Below are 20,541 nucleotides of genomic sequence, written 5' to 3' on the forward strand. Positions count from 1 at the left end.
CCTATTGGCTGCGGCCGAGCGGCGAGGCGAGGCGATTGGCTGGGCCGTCCGTCCGTCAATCCGGAGCCCCCACCTCCGCAGTTATCAGGTTAGTGTTCGCCGCGGCGCTGGGGCTCGGGATTCCGAGCGGCGCTGGTTGAGCCCTCAAAGTCCCTCATTACCGCGCGGGCTGAGGGGGGGTCTGCGGCGGTGTCACCACACGGAGCGGAGCCGGGGACAGCGAGCGCCTCCCGCCAGCCGCGGCCATGGACATGAAGAAAAGGATCCACTTAGAGCTGCGGAACAGGACGCCCTCAGATGTAAGCAAAAAAAAAAAAAAAAAAAAAAAAAACCGAAAAAAAAAAAAAAAAAAAAAGGCAGCTCATCTATCTATTTTTTTTTTTAATTATTTATTTATTACGATCATTTTATTTATTTATTTATTTTTAAAAAGGGAGGTTGTGGGGGGGGAGCCGCCGCCGCCGCCGCCTTCAAAGCTGTGTGTGCCCGAGATGAGGGCCGCGGGCCGGGCGCTGCCTCCTGCGTGGGGCGGTGAGGGGGGGGGGGGGAAGGGGGTCGGTCCTCACCTCACGCCTCGCACCCCCCCCCCCACCCGGGGGGCGACCCCAGCGCGGGGCCGGAGGGGGGGAACGACCGAGTTGTGGCGCCGGGGGGGTCCGGAGCGCGGCGGGTGTGTGCGCGGCGGGCGGGCGCGGAGGCTGGGGAGCCATATTTGTAACTTTGTGGTGCTCATGAACGCGCCCTTTCTCTCTCCTCCTCTTTCCCTCCCGATGCTGAGGGGGGAGAAAGGGAAAAGGGTTCGGGGGAGCGCTCGCGTGGCGATGGGGGAGCGGGGGATTGAGAAAGGAAGCGATAAGAAAAACAACGATCGCGAGGAAGAGAATGCGCTCCGCACCTCTCCATCCCCGCACGCACAGAAGGGCCGGCTGCGTGTGTGTGTGTGTGTGTATATATGCGTGTTTTCCTCTTTTTTAAGGATTATTTTTAACCCCCATCCCCGCAGCTCGGGGCCGCCGTTCAGCCTCTCCCCGAGCGAAAGCGGCCGAGAAACTTTGTCAGGACGAAAATAGTCGGAGCCCGGGGGGTGCCCCGAGGCGGGCGGGCCCCCACCCCGAGCCCCGCTCCGAGGGTGGCGGCGGCGGCGGGCTTCGAACCCGCGGCCCCGAGCGAGAGGCGCCCCCGCGGAGGCTGAGGGTGGCGGTGGGGTCCGCGCCGAGGGCGGAACGGGGGGAGCGCGGCTGAATGGAACGTACCTCTCGGGGAGGAGGGCGGAGGCGGATGGATGGATGGATGGATGGATGGATGGAAGCTGCTCTTTAAACTTTAAAAAGTCCTGGGCCGGGAGGAGGGCACGCGGCGCGGCCGTCCCGCGGGGCTCATTGTCCCCTCTGCGGGGGCACAAAGCGGGCGGAGAGCCGAACCGCTCCCCGCGCCGCTCCCGGGGCCGTCTCCAGGCGCGGGCAGCGCAAGTAGGACGCGGCGCCATGTTTTTTTCCCCTCCCGAGCTCTGAGGGAGGAGGAGGAGGAGAAGGAGGAGGAGGGCGGTTGGGCCCTCCCCGCCGCTCCGCGCTCCCCTCCGAGCCGGGCGGGGGTTCCCCCTCTGCTTCGGAGCCCTTAACGCTGCTCGGCGGTGGCGGCGGGTTCGTGCGGGGGTCTGGGCGCGCCATAGCGGAGCGCGGCCCTCCCCTCCCCTCGGGGGGCGCGGCGGGGGCGGCCGGGGCGCGGAGGGGCTCCTCCATGACGGACCGCCGCCGCCGTCTGCCATTTTGTCGCCGCTGTCGCCGGGCGGGAGGAGGTTCCTGGCGGCGAGACTCGGCGGCGGGACGAGCGGAGGGTAAAGCGCGGCCTGCTCCTCTCCCACACCCCCTTCCCCTCCGGCCTTACCGTTTGGATCGGTTTTTTTGCCCTCGGTCCCTCTGGGGCAGTGTTGGGGAGGGCGGGGGATGGGCTTTGCGCAGGGCCCGGCTTTGTTGTTGTTACTGTTATTATCGTTATCCTGGAAGTATCTTTTTTTTTTTGTCTTTATTTTGTGGATTTTTTTATTTTTATTTATTTATATTTTTTTTTTTTTCGCGTTTATTTGGTTTAGTTTTTGCCTCTCGTGCTGCTGGAACCCGAGATAAAGCATTCTATGCGGACTCAGCCTCAATCCCAAGTGTGCTGGGTGCAGGCTGGGCTCTCCCCGTCATTCATATCTGGTTCAACTTCTGATCTGACTTAGAGAAAGTTCCCATCGCCCCCATTGAGCGGTGGTTCACTGCTCTGGGAGTCCCGATCTGTTGGTGTTTCACTGCTCTGGGAGCTCAGTGCTGTTTCACTGCTCGGAGAAGCCCCAGTTTGGTGCTGTTTCATTGCATAGAGAACCCCAACTCACTGCTGTATTGTTGCCCCTCGGCAGTTCAGAAATCCACACTGCTGTAAAACAATGCTTGTTTGACCCGACATGTCTTTTTTTTTAACCTCTTAACCTTTAATTCTGTCACTGTGTTCCACTTCCCGAGGTAACAAATGGGATCATAATCCGTTCTGTAGGTAAACAGTTGCGCCTGCATACAAAGGGGAGCTGCCCTTTGGGAGTGCTGCTCTGTTTACAGTCGTTCCTGCAAAACCGTTGCTGACAGCTGCTTCCACCTGCTCTTGTGTTGTGGGGAGCTAAGGGTGCAGTTTGAACTCTGTTGCTCTAAAGTAGCTGTTAGAAGAAAATGCAGCTAAATCCAGCCAGTGCTCCAGAGGAGATGTTTGAAGCTGAGTTTTAGTGTAAATATAATGCCAGGTATCATTGATTGGTGGATTATAGTAAGATGTGGGGCATGAACAAGATGGTTCTGGACACTGTGTTAATCTCTGCCCTGATAGGCAGCTGGTGTTTCTTGTGTTTTCAAAGCATTTTAAATGTAATGCAGGTAAATCTTGGTGAAAACAAGGGCACAAATGGAAGTGTATTCACTTCTTCTTGGGGCTGCTATTGTATGTGTGCTTAAGTTTGCAGTGCCTCTCACATTCGATCTGTTCTGTTATCAGAGCTTGCAGAATCAAAACTTTCTGTAAATCAAGCTTTGATAAGGGAATGCTGATAAGGTGTTTAAGCTCAGGAAGCCCCTATTGCTATCTTATGCTGTGGGCTAATACAGTTGTGTTAGATACTATGTAACACTGTACAGCTAGCTACTTCAGCTGCTCAGTTACATAACCCTGCAAGGTTACATGTTAGCCAATAAAATGTAATATAAATGTCTCAAAGAGGATTGTATAGTAGCTATTTCCTTCTCAGACTCCGCTGCTGTTTTATATGAAGTCAATGCTGGTGAGCAGCCTGGGGTTGCAGTGCCTGAAATTTGGTGGGTTTCGTGTTTGTGTGTTGGTGGGAAATCTATTTGTGGTGCCTGCAATGTGTTCTTCGTACGGCCCGAGCTGAGCTCTGACATCTGCCTTGTAGGTATTGCTGCTTTCTGTAACCCATTATGTTCGATGGTCACTTATGGCAGTGCACGTGCTGTGGCCTTTGATGCTTTGCCGATCTTATCGCTATCATCTTCTATGATATTGCATAAAAGTGCCTACTAGAAATTGGTGTCTGCATGAGGAGCTACGAGATATGGTTTAGTGGCTTCTGCTAGCAACGGTAATGGGAGGACAGCTGGACTGGATGGTCTTGTAGGTCCTTTCCAACCTTGTGATCCTATGACTCTGTGGTGAGATCCAACCGTTTGACATGGGTTTTCTCCAGGCCATCAGTTTGTAGTGATGTAACTACTGACCACAGGGGGCTGGGTGTGTTTGTGGGTGTTGCTGCTCATTCCTATTGTCTGTAACCCAGCTCATCTGCTCACACAGGCTGTGCAGTGAGGTCAGTGTGAAGGGGGACTTCTCAGCCATAGGGCACAGAGGCAGTGTATGGAAGTTATGCACGAAGCTCATCTCTGATGGCATAGTGCCACCATACCGGCTCACTTAGTCTGAGGATTTAGTGCTGCTTTTGAGAGGAGCTTTATCAGCGCAGATTTATGACAGTGATAAAGTGCTGCCTGCAACATTGGGTATCTCTTACAGTTTGTCTGACTTTCTCTTTCACTTTAAAACTTGCTTGGATTGTGATTTCCCTCTAGTTTACTGCAGGTTTTAACGTTGAAGGGAATTACAGTGCGAGCATCTATGTGGAGTGTTCTCTCGTATGAAGAATATAAAAAAAAGAGCTCTTTTCTCTAGTTATTTGGTGTGATGCTCACAATAACAGTAAAGACTTTAAAGTGATACACACCGCTTCAAAGACCTGCATTTGAATAAGTTTGGGTACTGGTATTTGGTAAGTGGGTCAGGATACACACGTTTACTCATCCCCTGCTGAATAGCATACAAATGGAACAGGTGTAGGTTAGCAGCAGTGGGACAAGTTGGTTGCACTGTAATGTGCAGCGGCGTGCAACCAGCGTGAGGAAACTCTGCTAAACGTACAGCTTAGCATGGATTTTTTTGCGGACTCGAATCACTTAACCACTTATGTAGCTGACAGCAGGGTGTGAACGTAACAAAGAAGTAGCTGAGGGTTTTTTTTGCCAGCTTCCTGGGTTTGTATAATAGCTGCTTTTCGGGGCTCTGAATTTTCAGATGCAAACCTCTGAAACCTGGGTGGACGGATGGGTGTTTGTCTTGGAGAAGCACAGAAGTCAGGCTTGCAGGACAGGTGTGATGTGTGTGAGCTGTCCTCACTGAAATGTAGGCTAGCTTCTCAGCTGACAAGTGGCAAATCCTCTTAACATGGACCAAGTTTAAGCGTGTGAGAGGAACTATGAATATAAAATCAAAAAAGCAAACCAAAACAACCACCTGATGGTATATAAACCTGATGGGAAGTTTCTCTGCATCAATCTCCTGTGGTGTAGGTGCTGTGGCCGAGTTAACTGTAACTATTTTATCTGTTCTTGCAGAAAAAAAGTTGTGCATTCTATATCAGTGGATTGAATCAGTGATGTGTTTTATGTTCATTCAAATGGTGTCGTAAATCCAGTCCAGAAGGCTGGTGCTGAGTGCTTCTTCCCATTCTGTTCCTTCTGTGGAGAGCTCTTTCCTCCTCACCATCCTCCTGACCTCAGGGCACGGGTATTGTTCACTCAGAGAAGCCTAAAAAGAACTGAACCTGCAAAATCTGAGTAGGTTCTCTGTACTGAATGTTTTTAAATGAAGGAAAGGTAGAGCAGGGCTGGTGCCCTAAAGAGCCAGGGATGGCAGCGTGGTGTGCTGGGCTGCACTCAGCAGCATCCACAGGCTGACAGCTCATCTGGATGGGCCCAGCACTGCTTCAGCTCTCAGAGGGGAGTGGGGGGCAGTTGTGTTTGTTGTGCTCAGAGTGATGGATGCTTCTCAGCTATTTGTATGACACCACTGGACCTGTGCATGTGATTTTTTTTGTCTCTGCTTGCTCTGCCACCCTTCAGACAAAATAGCTAGTACACACACAGCTTGTGGGTTTTATCACTAGGTTGCCAAAATCAGTCATGGAGCCCTTGTATGTGTAAGGATGATGTTTTGAAATAAAACAGTCCTCAGTGTTTCCCTTCACATCACTGTGTGTGATTTGTGTTCTCTATGGGGGTACTTGTTTGTCCATTAACTTGGTCTGTTGAACACTTCCCCTCTAAAGCCATAAAAATGCTAAGGAAAAGCTTATCTTCTGTAAGTGTGATTTGCTAATGCGTTCTGTAGCAGCTGACATCTTTAGAGACTGCTTTCTGTATAAACTATGCAGCTCTTGAAATTAGTATTAATTTAAATAGAGCGCTTCTTTTTTTATGTACATCAGTCATTTGTTGCTGAGGGCAGTTCGATGCAGCTGAACAAAGTGAAGCAGTTCAGCTAAACGCTTTCAACTTTCTAACTGCAGAGTTCTCAGATTCAGGTTGTGATGTGATCTACCTTTTGGTTCTGCTTTATTTCCTAGTAGCTGGCAGTAACCAAAGAGCACCTTGGATGTGTTGTCAGGCATGGTGGCTCTCATACAGGGAAGCTGGGACATGGAGCTGATGTGCCCCCTGTGAAGTCACCTGCCCCAGCCAGGAGCAGAAAGTGACGTCAGTGTGAATTTTAGAAAGCATTTAACACAAAGATTGAGCAATTTAATCACTTACAGGTTTGAAACAGTCACTGTCTACATAAATACTTGGAGTCTTATTTTTAGAGTTTTGCTGCTTATGCTAGAAATGAAAATGAAAACTAGCTCTGCGCTTCTGAATGAAGCAGCTTTCTGTGTCCCCGACGCGTGTTCTCAGATTATTAATTAGTGTGCTGCTAATGCATATGGCTACACTGACCTTGTAAATGTGTGAAAGTATCTTCATGTGACCTGTGGGGATTCATGCTGGGGTGCTGTTTCTTGAGGAAGGCAGCAGTAGATTATTATCTTTTTTTCTGGAGGTTTTTTGATTCTGGAGTTGCTTCCTAATTAGATACAGAGGTGTCTTACGTATTCCCTCTGCTCCATTAGGTTTCTCTCAGGTGCAGTGTGAAGGGGCTTAAAGTTGGCTGGAGCCAAATGTGTTGCTCTCGGGTCCTCTAACTGTGGTATGTAAAATGTTAGAGGGTAGAAAAAGTAAAGATCTCTGAGCTATGCAAGCAGACTTAGACTGCCTCAGAAAAGAGAGTAGCTTCTATAACAGATACATCAAAAGAGAAAACTAGAGTGTTTTCTTACCTCTCTTCTGCTCCTTCCCTTTTCCTGGTGTAGCAGTGATGCAGAGTCCTGGTACATTCAGTTTCTGAAAAAGAGATGCAGAAGATGAATTCAAATATGAAAGTTTGGGGTTGCATCATTAGGAGGAAGCCTAGATGAATTTCAAAGCCCAGTAGTAGTTTCACATGACCTTGTTGCAAGACTTTGCAGTTCCAGCTCAGCTGAACACATACAAAATGGGCAGAATTAGCAGACGTGGAATGGGTTGCCATTGGACCAGCCTGCACAGGGCACTGTTGTGCTCACCATCTGCAGACTGTGTTGTTTCAGAAGGGCCAGTTGGAGAGTGCTGGTGGAAGGGACAGCTATGATTGGGAGTGCGGAGTTCCCAACAAAACAAGCTGCAGCCTCAGCTGCTCTGGAGCTCCAACATGCACCAAGTGTTTGGCAAGGGTGAGCTCTGCTGTTTGGCAGGGTACCTGCTGTCCACAATGATCCCCGGTGCTCACAGTGACAAGGGCCACACATTAATTCTATCCCATCTCTTCCCAGCTGTCACTCACTGCTCTTCCTGCTGTATGTTCTGCTGCATCTCAGGGGCAGTGGTTTGTGTTCTGTGGCCTTTTTTTGAGCAGTGTTTCTTCTTGCTCCAGGCTTTGCAGATTTCTGCCCAACGCAGTGATGACCAGAGCCTGTGCAAGGTAAATACTTTTCATTGTGTAAGACAATTCAAGCAAGTAAAATCTATTCCTTTATTGCATCTCAGCTGCTCATAGTGAAACTTTGAGGAGATGCATCAAAATCCAGTGTCAGAAGTTGTTCTGGTAGGGGGAAAAACAACTTTGCTACTGTCACCTGCAGTCGATGCCTGTTAGCTCTGTTCTGGCTGTCTTCGTGTGTAAGTTGGCGGGCAGGTTGGAAGCTGTTGACACTGCTAGAATTTTCCCTTCCCTGTTGAATTGATGGTAGGGAAAAAAAGGTACTTGTGGCTCAATCATCGTCCCTGAGCATCCCAAGCACAATCTTTGTCAGACTGGTTACAACAGCCAGCAAAGGTCTCTCTTTGTCTTTATTGCAGAGAGGTGCAGGGCTTTGCACAGACTGTGCATGCTTCTGAGAGCAAAAAGTCCCAAAGACACGAAGCCAAGTGCCTTGAAGAAATGTCTGTGCAACTAGGAGAGAAAAAACTCTCTGCTTTCACAAGTAATTTGTGCACGGCTTCCACTTACCACAGCTGGCTTCCCTTGCTTTCCCCTCCCTACTTTCAACTCTCAGCCCTCTTCCAGATGAAGTTTCCTGTGGGTTAATAGGTGTGAAGGATTTATCTCAATATTCTCCTGGTATTGGGCTGGGAACAGAGCAAGACAGAGTTAACACCCTCATCTTTTCCTGTTTCTGGGGGGTTAAAATGCCACACATTGAGATATCCCTATCCTAGGGGCACTGGAGCAAACACTTCAAAAGCATCTGATCCATTGTGCTGAAAATGAGATGTTACAGTCTTAGTAGTTCTGCTTGTGAAGCCACAGAATGGTACTTGTACTTGTAAATTTGCCTTTTATCTTTTAAAAACTGTATTCACAGCTGTGTCCTTCTGTCGCATTGTTAAGCCTTCAATCACAGACCTGGATTCAGAAGCTTAGTCCCACTTCTGGGTCTCTCTGCCCAGGGGCTGTAGAGAAAGTCTCTACTTCAGAAAGCCTTTTTTACATGCTCTTATGGAAATGCAGATTAAGGGTTAAGGTGATACCTTGTGCTGCGTAGTAGCTGTCTGTAACTATATTGCATTGATTGTGCATTTAGAGTATGGTGACAGGAAAAGGAGTGAGTGAGCTGGGGATCTTCTTGCTAGGGCTGCCATGAAATTCAGTCACTGCTTATGCGTGACTGCCTGTACTTGGCCTAGGAATAGGTTGAAGTCTTGCAGTGTACATAGCTATGTTAAGAATACCATGCAGCTGGGCATACAGCTTAATGTGGTAACCGTACTAGGAAAGAGATAAGACTCCCTGCTTATCAAGAAGGCAGTAGTGCAGAGCGTGATGTCATGAAAGTCCTAAAGAGATACAGAGGATGCTGTAATCTGCAGCCAGCAGCGCAGCGTGTGTTAACAGCAGCATGATGTCATCCTCTGAAAGCCTCTGAGCCGTCACAAATAGACACTGGCATGGCCACAGGAGAAGAGGTCCAAGGCACGCTGTCTCATGATTAGTTGAAGAAGCTGCAGTCTGCTTATGTGCATGCATATGAAAACCATGGACTGGCACCAGCAAACCACAGCGCAGTGCTGCAGTGGTAATGCACAGATGAGCAGGAAGCACCTGCTCGAGCAGCTGGCACCCACTGGACAGAGCTAGGAGGTGCAGGGCTGAATGTGAGCTGAACAAGGAGAAGGCAGAGCAGCTGGCTGGCCAAGGAGCTCTGGGCAGATGAAGCTGTAGAGCATCCCTACTCAAGTAGGTGAAGGTGCCTTACCATGGGTGCTGTTGAAGACATGGTTGTTTGCTTCAGGACCTAACCTAGCTACATGCGTGTTAGCTTTTCTGCTAGACACTCATCTGTGGGTGCCTTCTTGGCTGTTTAGGCAAGTATCACAGTGTCATCTGCAGTTGTTGGTTGCCTATGGCATGTTGCTCTCCTGCTGTTTCTTGCTACATAGCAGGACTCTGGGGAGAGAGAGGAAATGACAAGCAAAGGTCTGTCTTGTGTTAGCACTTCCCAATTGGTCCTCACTCCAATTAGTGAGTTGAGTAGCTTGCACATTGTGATGCCTACAATAATAGGGCTGACCACATGCAACTTCTGCAAGTTGGGTCTTCCTGTCTTTGTGGCTAAACACAAGCTAGCTCAGGGCACTTATTACACTTATTACCTTCTGTCTCTCCAAACAGGTTCATGTTATTGCCCTTAGTTCCAACCGTTCATCTACATCTATGCTATTATGCAGACCGCAGTGTGACACAGCCAGATTGGTTCAGACCAGTTGAAGCCTACTCACCTGGCTCAGGCTTATAGCAAGGCTCAGGAAGGGTGCTTACATCATCAAAGGCTGATTCTGTGTTTTGGTGACACGGTATGAGGAAAGAGACAGGTAAAATTAGTCCTGCTGTGTGCTGGGTGTTCCTGGGAAGTTGGGGAGATGTTTGGAGAGTGACTGGGAGTGGGAATTTTCATTTCAGATTTTGAAGGCTTCTGAAAACAAAGAGAGGTGTAAACTTTCTCTAGTGGAAGTGAGCTGTTCTGTGTGGAATGTACCTTTCCTGAGGTCACCTTTTGCTTCTCTCCTGCATACCAGGTGCAGCAAGGAGAAGAGTGTTGCAGTTCTGAATCAAAACCAAGGTTTTCTGAATGACAGGAAACAGCAGTCCTGCTATGAAAGGGGCTGACTGGAAATAGAATCCAGTTGGCCACCATACTAGAATGGTCACCAGTTTTATGCCACCGTACTGAGGAGTTTTTCTTTTACATACATGACTATTTCCAGCTCCCCTTCCTATCTCTCTATGCTGGAGGAAGCTTTGCCCTGTTTCCCATTTGCCATTTATCCATCCTGCCCTTAGGTGGGATGAAGGGATGTTCATCCTTTACAAGGCGAGGACAAATGGTGCTTTTCCCTTTTGGGGCTCAGGTACTGCTTCACTTCACTTGGTGCTTTGGCGTGCATAGCTTAGAGCTGTGGCTGACACTGAGTGCAGTGCCGTGCTGGCTGCAGCCCTTCATGCACTCCCTCCTGCTTTGCTTCCTTGTTCTCCTTGTGCTCTCAACAACTTCCTCTTCTGGCCTTTTGCAAAGAGGATAAAACACCAAAAAGACCCTGCATGGGCAGCAGCCTCAAAGGGGGAGGGAGGATTGTTGTTCTTGTGCATGGATGAGCGCTGACCCGCAAAGATAGCGGGGCAGGCAAAGGGCTCTGCAGGCTGCTGAGCAAGGACACGGGCAGATAGGCATGGGGTGCAGCTGCTGGGGCTGGGGTGGAGCCTTTCACTTTGCTTTTTTCTTTGGTTCTTTTGGGTGTTTTTAAACTTTTTGGCGGGAGCTCTGTGTGCCTGCGAAACAGATGGCTGAGACAACAGAGCGTGTGTGCACCTGAAACGGTCTCACTGTAGGACCCTGATAGTTACATACTGTTACAGTGAAAAGATACGCATATGTGCCTTTCAAACTGCTTTCCTGCTGTCTGTATTTTAAAGAAAGTGGTTGTTTTCTTTCTTTCTGATTGTTGGTATGTTTTGGTGCAGTGGATGCAGGGAGGATCTGGAGCGTTTGACTTCTTTGTTTAGTTTCTTCTAACCAGCCTAAAATCCTTTTGGAAGAGCTTGATGTGGCCATTCCCTGTCATCATTCTTCTAGGAAAATTGTGGAGTCTTGGAAAACGTATTTCCTGTCTAACTCTGATCCTCCTACTCAATGAATCACTTGTACTCATGTTGCTTTGGGCTCACTTCCCTGTTGACTTCAGTGCCTGGGATTGAATTAGAAATCTAGGGATGTTATTTGGAGCTATAAAACTACATAGGATTCTTCTCTGTGCAGCAGGACTACAGTAATTAAAATATGTATATATATTTGTGTGTTAACTGTCCTCAGTGTGAACTGAATAGCTGCTTTACGTTTCCATGTACGCCCTGTTGGCAAACTTCCCTTTAAACCATCTTCCCAGCAAGCAGCAGCACTCCATCCTTTTACAAAGCTCTAAACAAGCCCCAGAGCTGGAGGCCTCTCTGTCTGCCTGGTGCAGGAGGGCTCTGCAGGGCACACAGAGAGGTGTGCTGATCTGCTGCTCCGGGTGTTTGTGTGTGGGGGCAAAGTAACCCCCAGAAATTCTTGATTGGTATGAAAATGTCTGAATGTTCTCCCAGTGGGTGGGACCTTCCTGTGGTGTTACAGACACAGAGAGCCCAGAAAAGCCCATTTCATGTTTGCTGCTAATGGTCTTGAGTCTTGTAAGGCTGCCCTGGCACTAGGGTGAAAAACAGCAGCCTTGTTCAGGGTGGGGCACGTTCAGCTTCTTTTTTGCACGAATGCTGCTGTTCAGTGTCTGTTGGAGATAGCACCTGCAAAAAGAGCCAGGATCAGTTTTTCAGACAAAAGCAAACAAAACAACCCTTTAGCAGGCAGTCCTGTGCTGCTCAGGACTGTGGGACATTATGTCCACCCCTCCCATTGAGCTACTTGCTGCATCAGGGCAGGGGAGATAAGAGACAAAGAGGCTGCAGGAGCAGCAGTGCTCACTAAACCTCCCCTTCCAGCATCACCTGCAGCATACCTTGCAATTTCCCAGGATTCAGGTGTCACCATGGAGCAGATCTTTCCCCAAAGCAGCCAGAGGGAGAAGGGATGATGGTGAGCTCTGACTGTCTGGGTTCAGATTGCCAGAGCCCACCTTTAGGTTTTCAGAACAGGCACCGAGCTCTCCATGCTTCTTCAATAACCCTTACATGTAGAAAGAAGCTGTTTTAATAAACAATGACACATTATTGTAGCACACTGTATATAGTGTCAGGGTGGTAGGTTTGTTTAAAAATAGTATTGTTTAAAAATATTCATTTATATATGTGTATATATATATACTTACAATGATTATTGCTTACATTTGCCAAAAATAGTTTTAACAACCAAATCTTTCAAGTCAGGATGAATGTTTTTGAACTGGTTATGCTTTATACAGAACAATAGAAAGGTGAACAGTTGAAGCAAAGCTGATTATCTGTGTTTTTGAAACACTGCTTAGCTGGCATGCTAACGAAATGAGGGATCAGGCACAGAAAATAACCTTTTGCATACTTGCCAACCTGATGGAATAACTTTCACTTTTGCCTGAGCTGTGTTGTCCTTTGCTTGTGAGTGAACTCTTAATCCCCCTTACATTGCTTCTTATGTGCATTTTGCATTGCTCTTTTTCCAGGTTAAAGAACTTGTTCTTGACAACTGTAGGTCATACGAAGGCAAAATTGAAGGCCTTACAGATGAGTTTGAAGAGCTGGAGTTCTTGAGTACAATCAACGTAGGCTTAACCTCAGTTGCAAACTTACCAAAGTTAAACAAACTTAAGAAGGTAAATATATCCTTTCTCTTCCTCTTTGCAATATGCTGAGTGTATAATATGCTGATTGTTTGCATAAAAATGTGATTAATGACTGACCAACTTGCTTTGTGATGCATGTTTGAGCTAGAAACTCAAGATGTTTTTGTGCCTTTTAGCTCGAACTAAGTGATAACAGAGTCTCAGGAGGACTGGAAGTGTTGGCAGAGAAGTGTCCAAACCTCACGCATCTAAATCTAAGTGGAAACAAAATAAAAGATCTTGGTACAATAGAACCTCTGGTAAGTCGGTGGGTAGAGCAAAATAGAAACTAATTTTGTGAAGAGGAGGGGCAAAGCAATGGCTTGGCAGAGACAGCGCTCTGGGTTTTGACATTCTGAATCCACTTTCAATTGAATGTCTTTCGCCCCGGTGCTTATCTCTGCAGCCCGGTGGCCCTTGCATGCCGGTGCCATCCGAGCAGCCGGAGCCGGGCGTCCCCGCGGGGAGCGTGAGCCGCTGCCCCCCCCTAGCGGCCAGCGGTCCGCTCGGAGCCGCCCGGGGCCTGTCCCGGCTGCGGGCAGTGTGGGTCAGCCCCACGCCTGGGATGGTTTCACCTACGGGGTGTCTTGTGAAGCAAAGCAGTGCTGCACCGTGATGACTCGAGAGGAAGGGAGTGAGCAAGAGTCAGTTCTTCGGGCTGAATTTCCAGCTCCTTCCTGCTGGTTTCCATCATTGTCTCTTGCTCACTGCTGATATATATGCTCCTTATTTCAGTGCTGTGTTCAGGTTTATGAGGTTGCTATTCCAAAAACCATTCAACTATGAATTCTAATAGTGCTTTCTAAGCCAAAAATTAGGAAGTAGTACTGTGTGCCCTTTATTGTTCAGAAATGAAGGTTTTCAAACTCATGCCCACTTCCCAAATACTTGCTCCTGAATGTCTCCTGAAGAGCATTTTTCAAATGAGTCCTTGGCTCTCCTTCCCTCCAGCAAAAGGGGAAAGCAAAACAGTAAACTCATATAGCAAACAGATGAGAGAAAGGATTGTAACTATTCCCAGTTTCAGACTAAACTCTGGAAGAGGGATATTTCATAAGACTTGATACAAATCCTTAACTGCTTTGCTTGCACTTTTATTGTTGGTACTCTGGAGTGCTGCTGGCAATGCAGACCTCTTATCCAAAACAAAACCAAAAAAAGATCCTTTTTTCATTCTTCCAAAATCAAAGCTACAATCATCCCGATTCTAAAAAATCTCTTCCAGCAAAGTTCTTGTGTCTAAAGAATAGTTTGTTTCCTTTTCCATTGTAAATAGTAGTCGCTCTAGGATAACTCCCTGGTCTGCTAGTTATTCTTAACTTGGTTCCTCACAACACGTGTGATTTTTGTACCATTGGGGTACCTCTTTCCAAATCTCAGTCTTCCACTTGCAAGGTGCTTAACTTAGGAGAGAGTTTTTTCTACTCACAGACACTGCAGCAGCACTGCCCAGATATTGCAGGTTTCTGTTCTGCCCCAATTCGGTAGGCACAGGCTGAAACGACTCCTTTGATCACGAGAAGTTCTTGAACACATTAACCAGCTTTTGTTAAACTGTCTGTCCTGTAGAGGTTTATTGAAACACCAAACTTCAGAGACTTTTCTTTCCTTGCAGAAAAAGTTAGAAAACCTGAAGAGTTTAGATCTTTTCAATTGCGAGGTAACCAACTTGAATGATTATAGAGAAAACGTATTCAAGCTCCTCCCACAACTCACATACCTCGATGGCTACGATCGGGATGACAAAGAAGCACCAGACTCTGATGCAGAGGGCTACGTGGAGGGCTTAGACGATGAGGAGGAAGATGAAGATGGTATGTGAATTGTGCTACTTAGTGTGTGTAAGTTAAAAGAGCAATATGCTGCCTAGTACATATTGCTTCCAGCTCTGACTTGTTGGCAAGAGAAGGGTGTTCTCAGCAGCTTCTTCCTGACTGATGTAAAGGAAAAGTACCTCAGTGTCCTCTGAAGGAGCAAGGGGAAAGGAGGTGGTCAGGGCCTGAAAGAACAACTTTCTCAGTCTTATCTCTAGTGAAAGATCGGGATGACAAAGAAGCACCGGACTCTGATGCAGAGGGCTACGTGGAGGGCTTAGACGACGAGGAGGAAGATGAAGACGGTATGTGAATTGTGCTGCTTGGTATACATAATTGGAAGATTGATATGCTGTGTAGTATGTTTTGCGTCCAGCTCTGGCTTATTGGCAAGAGAAGGGTGTTCTCAGCACCTCCTAGCTGACTGATGTAAAGGAGAAGCACTTCAGTCCTAGCAAGGGGAATGGAGATGGGCAGGGCCTGAAAGAGTTTTTTTCCCTCAAGCTTATTTCGGCTGAAAGATGGGGAGTAAAAGGCCGTACACTAAAGGGGCCAAAAGGAAGAAGACAAACAGTAAGGACACCAGAACAGTTAAGGGAACAGTAAACATCATGGGATGAGTATGTTAGGGTGAAACATAAGAAAGGATGGGATGCACACCCAGCAGTTTTCCTGGAACCATACAATCAGGGAAGTATGTGTGGTTGCGTAGACCCTGACAGAGAAGGGGCAGGGCAGGAAACCAGAGTGCGCCTGGAAAAGAGTAGCTGAGTCAAGGGATCAAGTAGAGAAGTTAAGGCATTGCTGGGAGGTTATAGCTTGTCTTTGAGAACAAACTGAACTGATTGGGATTGGGCAAAAGAGAGGAGAATGTATTTATTGAAGCTTGCCTGGGGCAAGCTCCGTGAAAGGCACTAATGAAGCAGCAAGGAACTTTTTTAATGATAGGAAAATGACCTGTGGGTTCCACTGTGCTGTAGGTGCCATTCTGCCTCCCTGGCAGACTGCACTCGGAGGCATCAGCGTGCCGGTTGGATGAGTATCAGACTGACTTTGGGGAATTTGCTAGACTCTTCAAACCCAGCTGCACAGCAAAAGCAGAATAGCTGGACTTGCACTTTTCCCTTGAGTGCTGAATGTGAGCCCTGGTGAAAGGGGTGAGAGCTGCAGCAATGCCAGGCAGGCTGGTGCATTCATCCAGCAGCACAAAGGTTCAGCAAGGACAGGTTCTCTTCATCAGTGCACAAGTCTGAGCCTGTGTTGAAATGCATGAAAAAGCTCCCAAAGCGCCATTCCTGCAGCATGAGAAACATTCCTGTCTTGTTGCTTGGGCTGGTTGCATTTAAGTACTTTCCTCTCAAAAACAAATTGCAGTTCCGTATGGTGGATTGTGACCCTTTTTGTACTGCTGTTATAGCGTGAAGGCAAATTACTTCCCCTAGGGAGAGGTCCCACTGTATGGTTGGCTTGTAAAAAGTTCAATCTCATTCCTGTTGGAAAAAGATGGACGCTTGCAGTTGAAAAGCTGCAGTGTTCCACAAGCTTTAAAGCATGCTTCAGTAGTGGGAACTGGAACAGCTGAAGCAGTCCTGAGGCTGTCAAAGGTCCTGCAGCCCTGGAGCGGCTCCATCTATGGAGACAGCTGCCACGCTACCCTGTTGCTTGGTGAAAGAGGAACAGAACTGTGCCTTTCCTTGTCAGCAGCAGGAGAGCTGCTTTTGATTCTATATGGCATTTAAGCAATGCTTTGTTTGCTCCTTGTGTCAGTTAGAGGTCCTGTATTTCATGGCAATGTTGAAAAAATTAACTTTAAATGTCTGAGTAACTAATCTTGTTTAACTGTATAGAAGAGGAGTACGACGATGATGCTCAGGTAGTAGAAGATGAAGAGGATGAGGAGGAAGAAGAGGAAGGAGAAGAGGAGGACGTAAGCGGAGAGGAAGAGGTAAGAATTTATGCGCTTAATAGTGGGTATGAAGTGAACATTCCATAACTGGGAATAGCTGGGCAAGAAATGGACAGAAGGTTGCAGGCTTTTTCCATACAGCAATCACGTGCTTTCTGTTTTCACCTGAGAAGCATCGCAGTGAGGGTGTCTTTGAGGACTGCCTGTCTGTGAGCCAGCTGCCATCTAGTGACCGCTGACACAAAATCATTCTGGTTTTGCTGATGTCAAAAGTACTATCAGAAATGTCTGCAGACCTAGCAGCTGGGGCCTCTGAAGGGCTGGGTTCACAGACAGGAGTGGGGCATGAGTTATTGACCCTGTAGTCTTAGTCCGAGGTTCTTCTCTGTATGTGTGCCTTGAGATTCTTGAATTCTTAGCATAGTCCTGCTGCTGTCTGTAGGGTGTGACAAGATGGTCACGTTCTGCTGAGACTTCAGAACAGAACCACTGGGAACGGGGCTGAAATTTGTCTGTGGGAGGCCAGCTACTCAGAACCTGCAGGCGTCTGTCCGTGTTGTAACTCTCCTCACCTACTGAACATGTGCCTTCTCCTACTGAGCGATCATAAGTAGCAGTCATCAAGTTCTACTAAACTCAGGGCATCATAACAAAGTTTGCAGCTACTTATCATCTGAAGTATGAAACCACTTATTTGCTGAAGAGTTGAAGCTAGAAGTGGTTCTATGGTTTTCTGCAATGAAACTTGGGCCAGCGTCCAGTTATGCTGCAGCAAAAAACTTCCAACAACTGCACTTATATAAGTGTGTGGGAGGTGTCTGCCTTTTCTTTGGTTTTTAAGATGCTTCAAGGACTTTCTGTCTGGATATCGCCAGATTGTGAGAGGTTCTGAGCTGAAACCAACTTTCTTACCTATTTTTGCTGTTGTTTTTTCTTTCTTTCTCTAAATCCAGGAGGATGAGGAAGGCTATAACGATGGTGACGTAGATGATGATGAAGATGAAGAAGAACCCGGTACGGCAGTAATCCACTTTTCCCTTGTGATTAAAATATGTATATATGTAAACTTTCTAAAAAGCAGGCTCGTGTTTTCATTCCTGCTCCTTTGACCAATTGCCAGCAGAGCAGAACTTACTGAAGTTGTCCAGCATGTCAGTGAAAGCTCTCTTATCGCTCAAGCTGTGTTTTGTTTTTTAGATGAAGAACGGGGACAGAAGAGGAAACGAGAACCCGAAGACGAAGGGGATGAAGATGACTAAACTGAATAACCTATTTTGAAAATTTCCTATTGTGATTTGACTGTTTTTACCCTGTATTTCCCTCCCCACACCCCCAACCTTTTTTCTTTTTTTTTTTTTTTTTTTTTTTTCCTTTTTTTTTTTCTCCTGATTGTAATGTTGCTGTGGGAATGAGAGGGAGAAGCAGACTGGGTGGGCAAGGGAATAAAATACTATTTTTACTGCCACTCCTCCTCCTATTCATTTAATATATATATATTTTTCTTTTTGTCCCTCTCTTAGTCCCTGTAACTGCAATAGTAAGTATAAACCAAGTGGTAATTTGTTTCTTATTATTGGAGTGGATAGTTTGACATCCCTAAAGGAAAAAAAAAGAAGTTTTAAGATCAGTGGATGATACCCCAAATACACATGCTTTGTTCTGAGACAGCTGAATATATCCTTGGTTGTTGGAGTTTTCCACCTCTGCCGGTCACAAAATACATTTGTAAGCGTTTCTGGGGGGTGCTCCAAATCTAGGCAAAGCATCCCTCCGCAGCAACAGGTGTGAGAATGGCATATTGATAAAGTGATTTCTTTGTTGCCTGTCCGTGAATGACTGCCATTTTCAGCCATTGCTTTCCCTGCTTTTGTAGGTACCTTTTCTTTTGCTGTTTGTAAATAGTGACCAAATGTTTCTGGGGGGGTTTTTTGGGGGTGTTCCTTTGGATCTGGTTTGTGGGGTGGATTTGCAGTCCCCTCCCTCCCCCTGTGTGTTATGTTCCTTTTTTTCCTTTCTGTTTTTCGGTTGGGTTTTGTTGGTTTGTTTTGTTTTCTTTTTTTGGTTTCTTTTTGGCTAGGGTACAGCCAATCCACTGAAAATGGCAGGCATTTAAATATATATATATAAATATATATAAAAAGTGTTCCTAATTCCTGAGTTACTAGTGAAATGACTTTGACAATTGTAATAAAAAACGTTTCAACCCTTTTAAATAAGGCGTGTACTATTTTGGTCTGTAATATATAACACCTGGTCAATTTGAAGTGATGAGAAACTACTTCCACTTGTGCTATATACTTGGCCAATTTTTACAAACCCGAATACAGGAGGCAGTACAGCACGTAGGGTAGAACGTTTCTTTTCATACACTCAAGCACGAGATACTAATACGAAATTGTATTTTCTTACCTAGTGGAAGTCAGTAAAATGACTGAAAATACCTAGTGAATGTACAGTTTTACTTTCATATCCCTCTTTAAAATAGCTTTAGAAGTGACTTGTATTTCCTAGTCAATATTTCATCTGTATAAATACATTTGCAACAGGTTGTTGTTTTTTGTTGGTTTTTTTTTTTGGTTGTATTTTTTTCTCCCCCCTTTCCTCCCCTCCCGGAAGAGCCAAACTTTGAGTTTTATGTCTGTTTGTCATTGATGAATTTCAATAAATCTTTTTATACAATTTTTTTTTTTTTTTCCTTTTCTGTGGCTTATTGAAGTAAAACGTGCCACTGGGAATGAATCGCATACCTTTTTCAACAGGCATTCAGTAGGTTATGCTGGTAAATGCCCTGATATTTTTAGTAGCTTGATGATGTGTTTTGCTCTACAGAACTGTTAGCCACGGTTGGGTGAAACCAAGGGAGAGGTTCTGACTTGACTGTAAATAATAGCGTGCCATTTTTCTTTCAGAACGAGCGGGTTTTTTCAGTGTGAGCAACGTGATTAGTACAGCCCGGCGTGTTCGTTTCTGCTGTCTGTTAATCCTACCCCTGTTTATTCCGGCCCAGAAGAAAGAACTCTTGGTTTCCTTCATCCAAGTGAGGCTCTGTGTGAGCCCCAGGTTAGTGTATCTGGGGCCTGAGGAACATCACTGGTTCTTATCCAGAGCCATCCCACTGTTCCTCACAGCCAGTCCTCAGCTAAGCCTCTGCATTTTGAGTGAGTTGTTTGAGAGGTGAACGACAGAGCAGGCAGAGCAGGCTGTGTGTCTTGAGCTCTTCGACATGCCTTTATGTGCCATGCCAAGAGGAGAGTGAGGAGCTGTGGAAGATCTGCTCTTCCTTCATTGGATCTCTTTGCAAAAATCTTTTCACTGTAATAGGCAGGCTGCTGCTGCTGGTGGTGGTGGTGGTGTGTTGGGTTGGGACTTTGTTTGTGGCCTTTCTTTGGCTGTTTGTTTTTGAGAATCAGGAAGACTTGCTCCCACCCCAGCCGGCGTCTGCTGCTGCAAAGCCAAAGCCATAGCCTGGCCAGGCAGGGTCATAGTCCTGCAAAGCAAACAGCAGAAACCAGTAGCAAAGACAAACTGAAGAGCTCAGACGATCCAACCCAAACAGAGCCTCTGTGTCACTGAACCAGCTTAAAATTCAAAGGTTTCAGGTGAGCTTTGTACTGGCAAGCTTGTCCACTAAGCGGTTTACCCAAAGATGGAAGTTTTCACTCAAGCAATTCAGAGGATTCAGCAGCAGCTGGACCTGACCCTTCCTCCAGAATGAGCCAGAGACTTGGAAATGAGCACACTGCATCCCTGTGCCCCTTTGCATGCAGGAGATGTGGCAACACAGCTTTACGTGGTAGTGCTGAAGTGACATTTGTTTTAACCTTTGTCACCCATGGGCTCCAGCGAGCCACCAACACTGCCTTGCAAAGCAGCTCTTCCTCTCATCTGGGAAACAGTGCTGACACCCCTAAGCTCTTCCCTCTCATAAGCAGTGAATGAGCCAGGTGTCATTTAAGTGATGCTTCTCTTTGTACTGCTGATTGTCTCAGGGCTTACTTTGGAATTAATGAGGCTTCCCAAAGAGAAGTGCAGCGGTGAGCCTGCTGCTACCCAGGGCCGCTGTTTGCCGCCTGCCTGCTGAAGCAGAGCCCCA

General features: G+C 46.9%; 1 protein-coding gene across 3 annotated transcripts; it reads left to right on the forward strand.

Annotated features, from left to right (window-relative positions):
- Positions 1–55: 55 nt before the first annotated feature.
- Positions 56–19,131, forward strand: ANP32A (acidic nuclear phosphoprotein 32 family member A). 3 transcript variants are annotated; one of them, XM_072346023.1, is made up of 8 exons: positions 56–299; positions 12,570–12,719; positions 12,866–12,988; positions 14,344–14,542; positions 14,749–14,847; positions 16,390–16,487; positions 17,402–17,462; positions 17,646–19,131. In XM_072346023.1, the coding sequence occupies exons 1-8, from the start codon at positions 246–248 to the stop codon at positions 17,705–17,707; spliced, it is 846 nt and encodes a 281-aa protein (XP_072202124.1). In that variant the 5' UTR covers positions 56–245; the 3' UTR covers positions 17,708–19,131. The 3 variants fall into 3 exon arrangements, with proteins under 3 accessions (XP_072202124.1, XP_072202125.1, XP_072202128.1); XM_072346024.1 differs by having other exon boundaries at positions 14,761–14,847; XM_072346027.1 differs by lacking the exon at positions 56–299 and adding an exon at positions 717–932.
- Positions 19,132–20,541: the final 1,410 nt, after the last annotated feature.

Source organism: Excalfactoria chinensis, chromosome 10 (genome assembly GCF_039878825.1).
Source record: "Excalfactoria chinensis isolate bCotChi1 chromosome 10, bCotChi1.hap2, whole genome shotgun sequence".
In the NCBI taxonomy this organism is placed as follows: Eukaryota; Metazoa; Chordata; class Aves; order Galliformes; family Phasianidae; genus Excalfactoria; species Excalfactoria chinensis.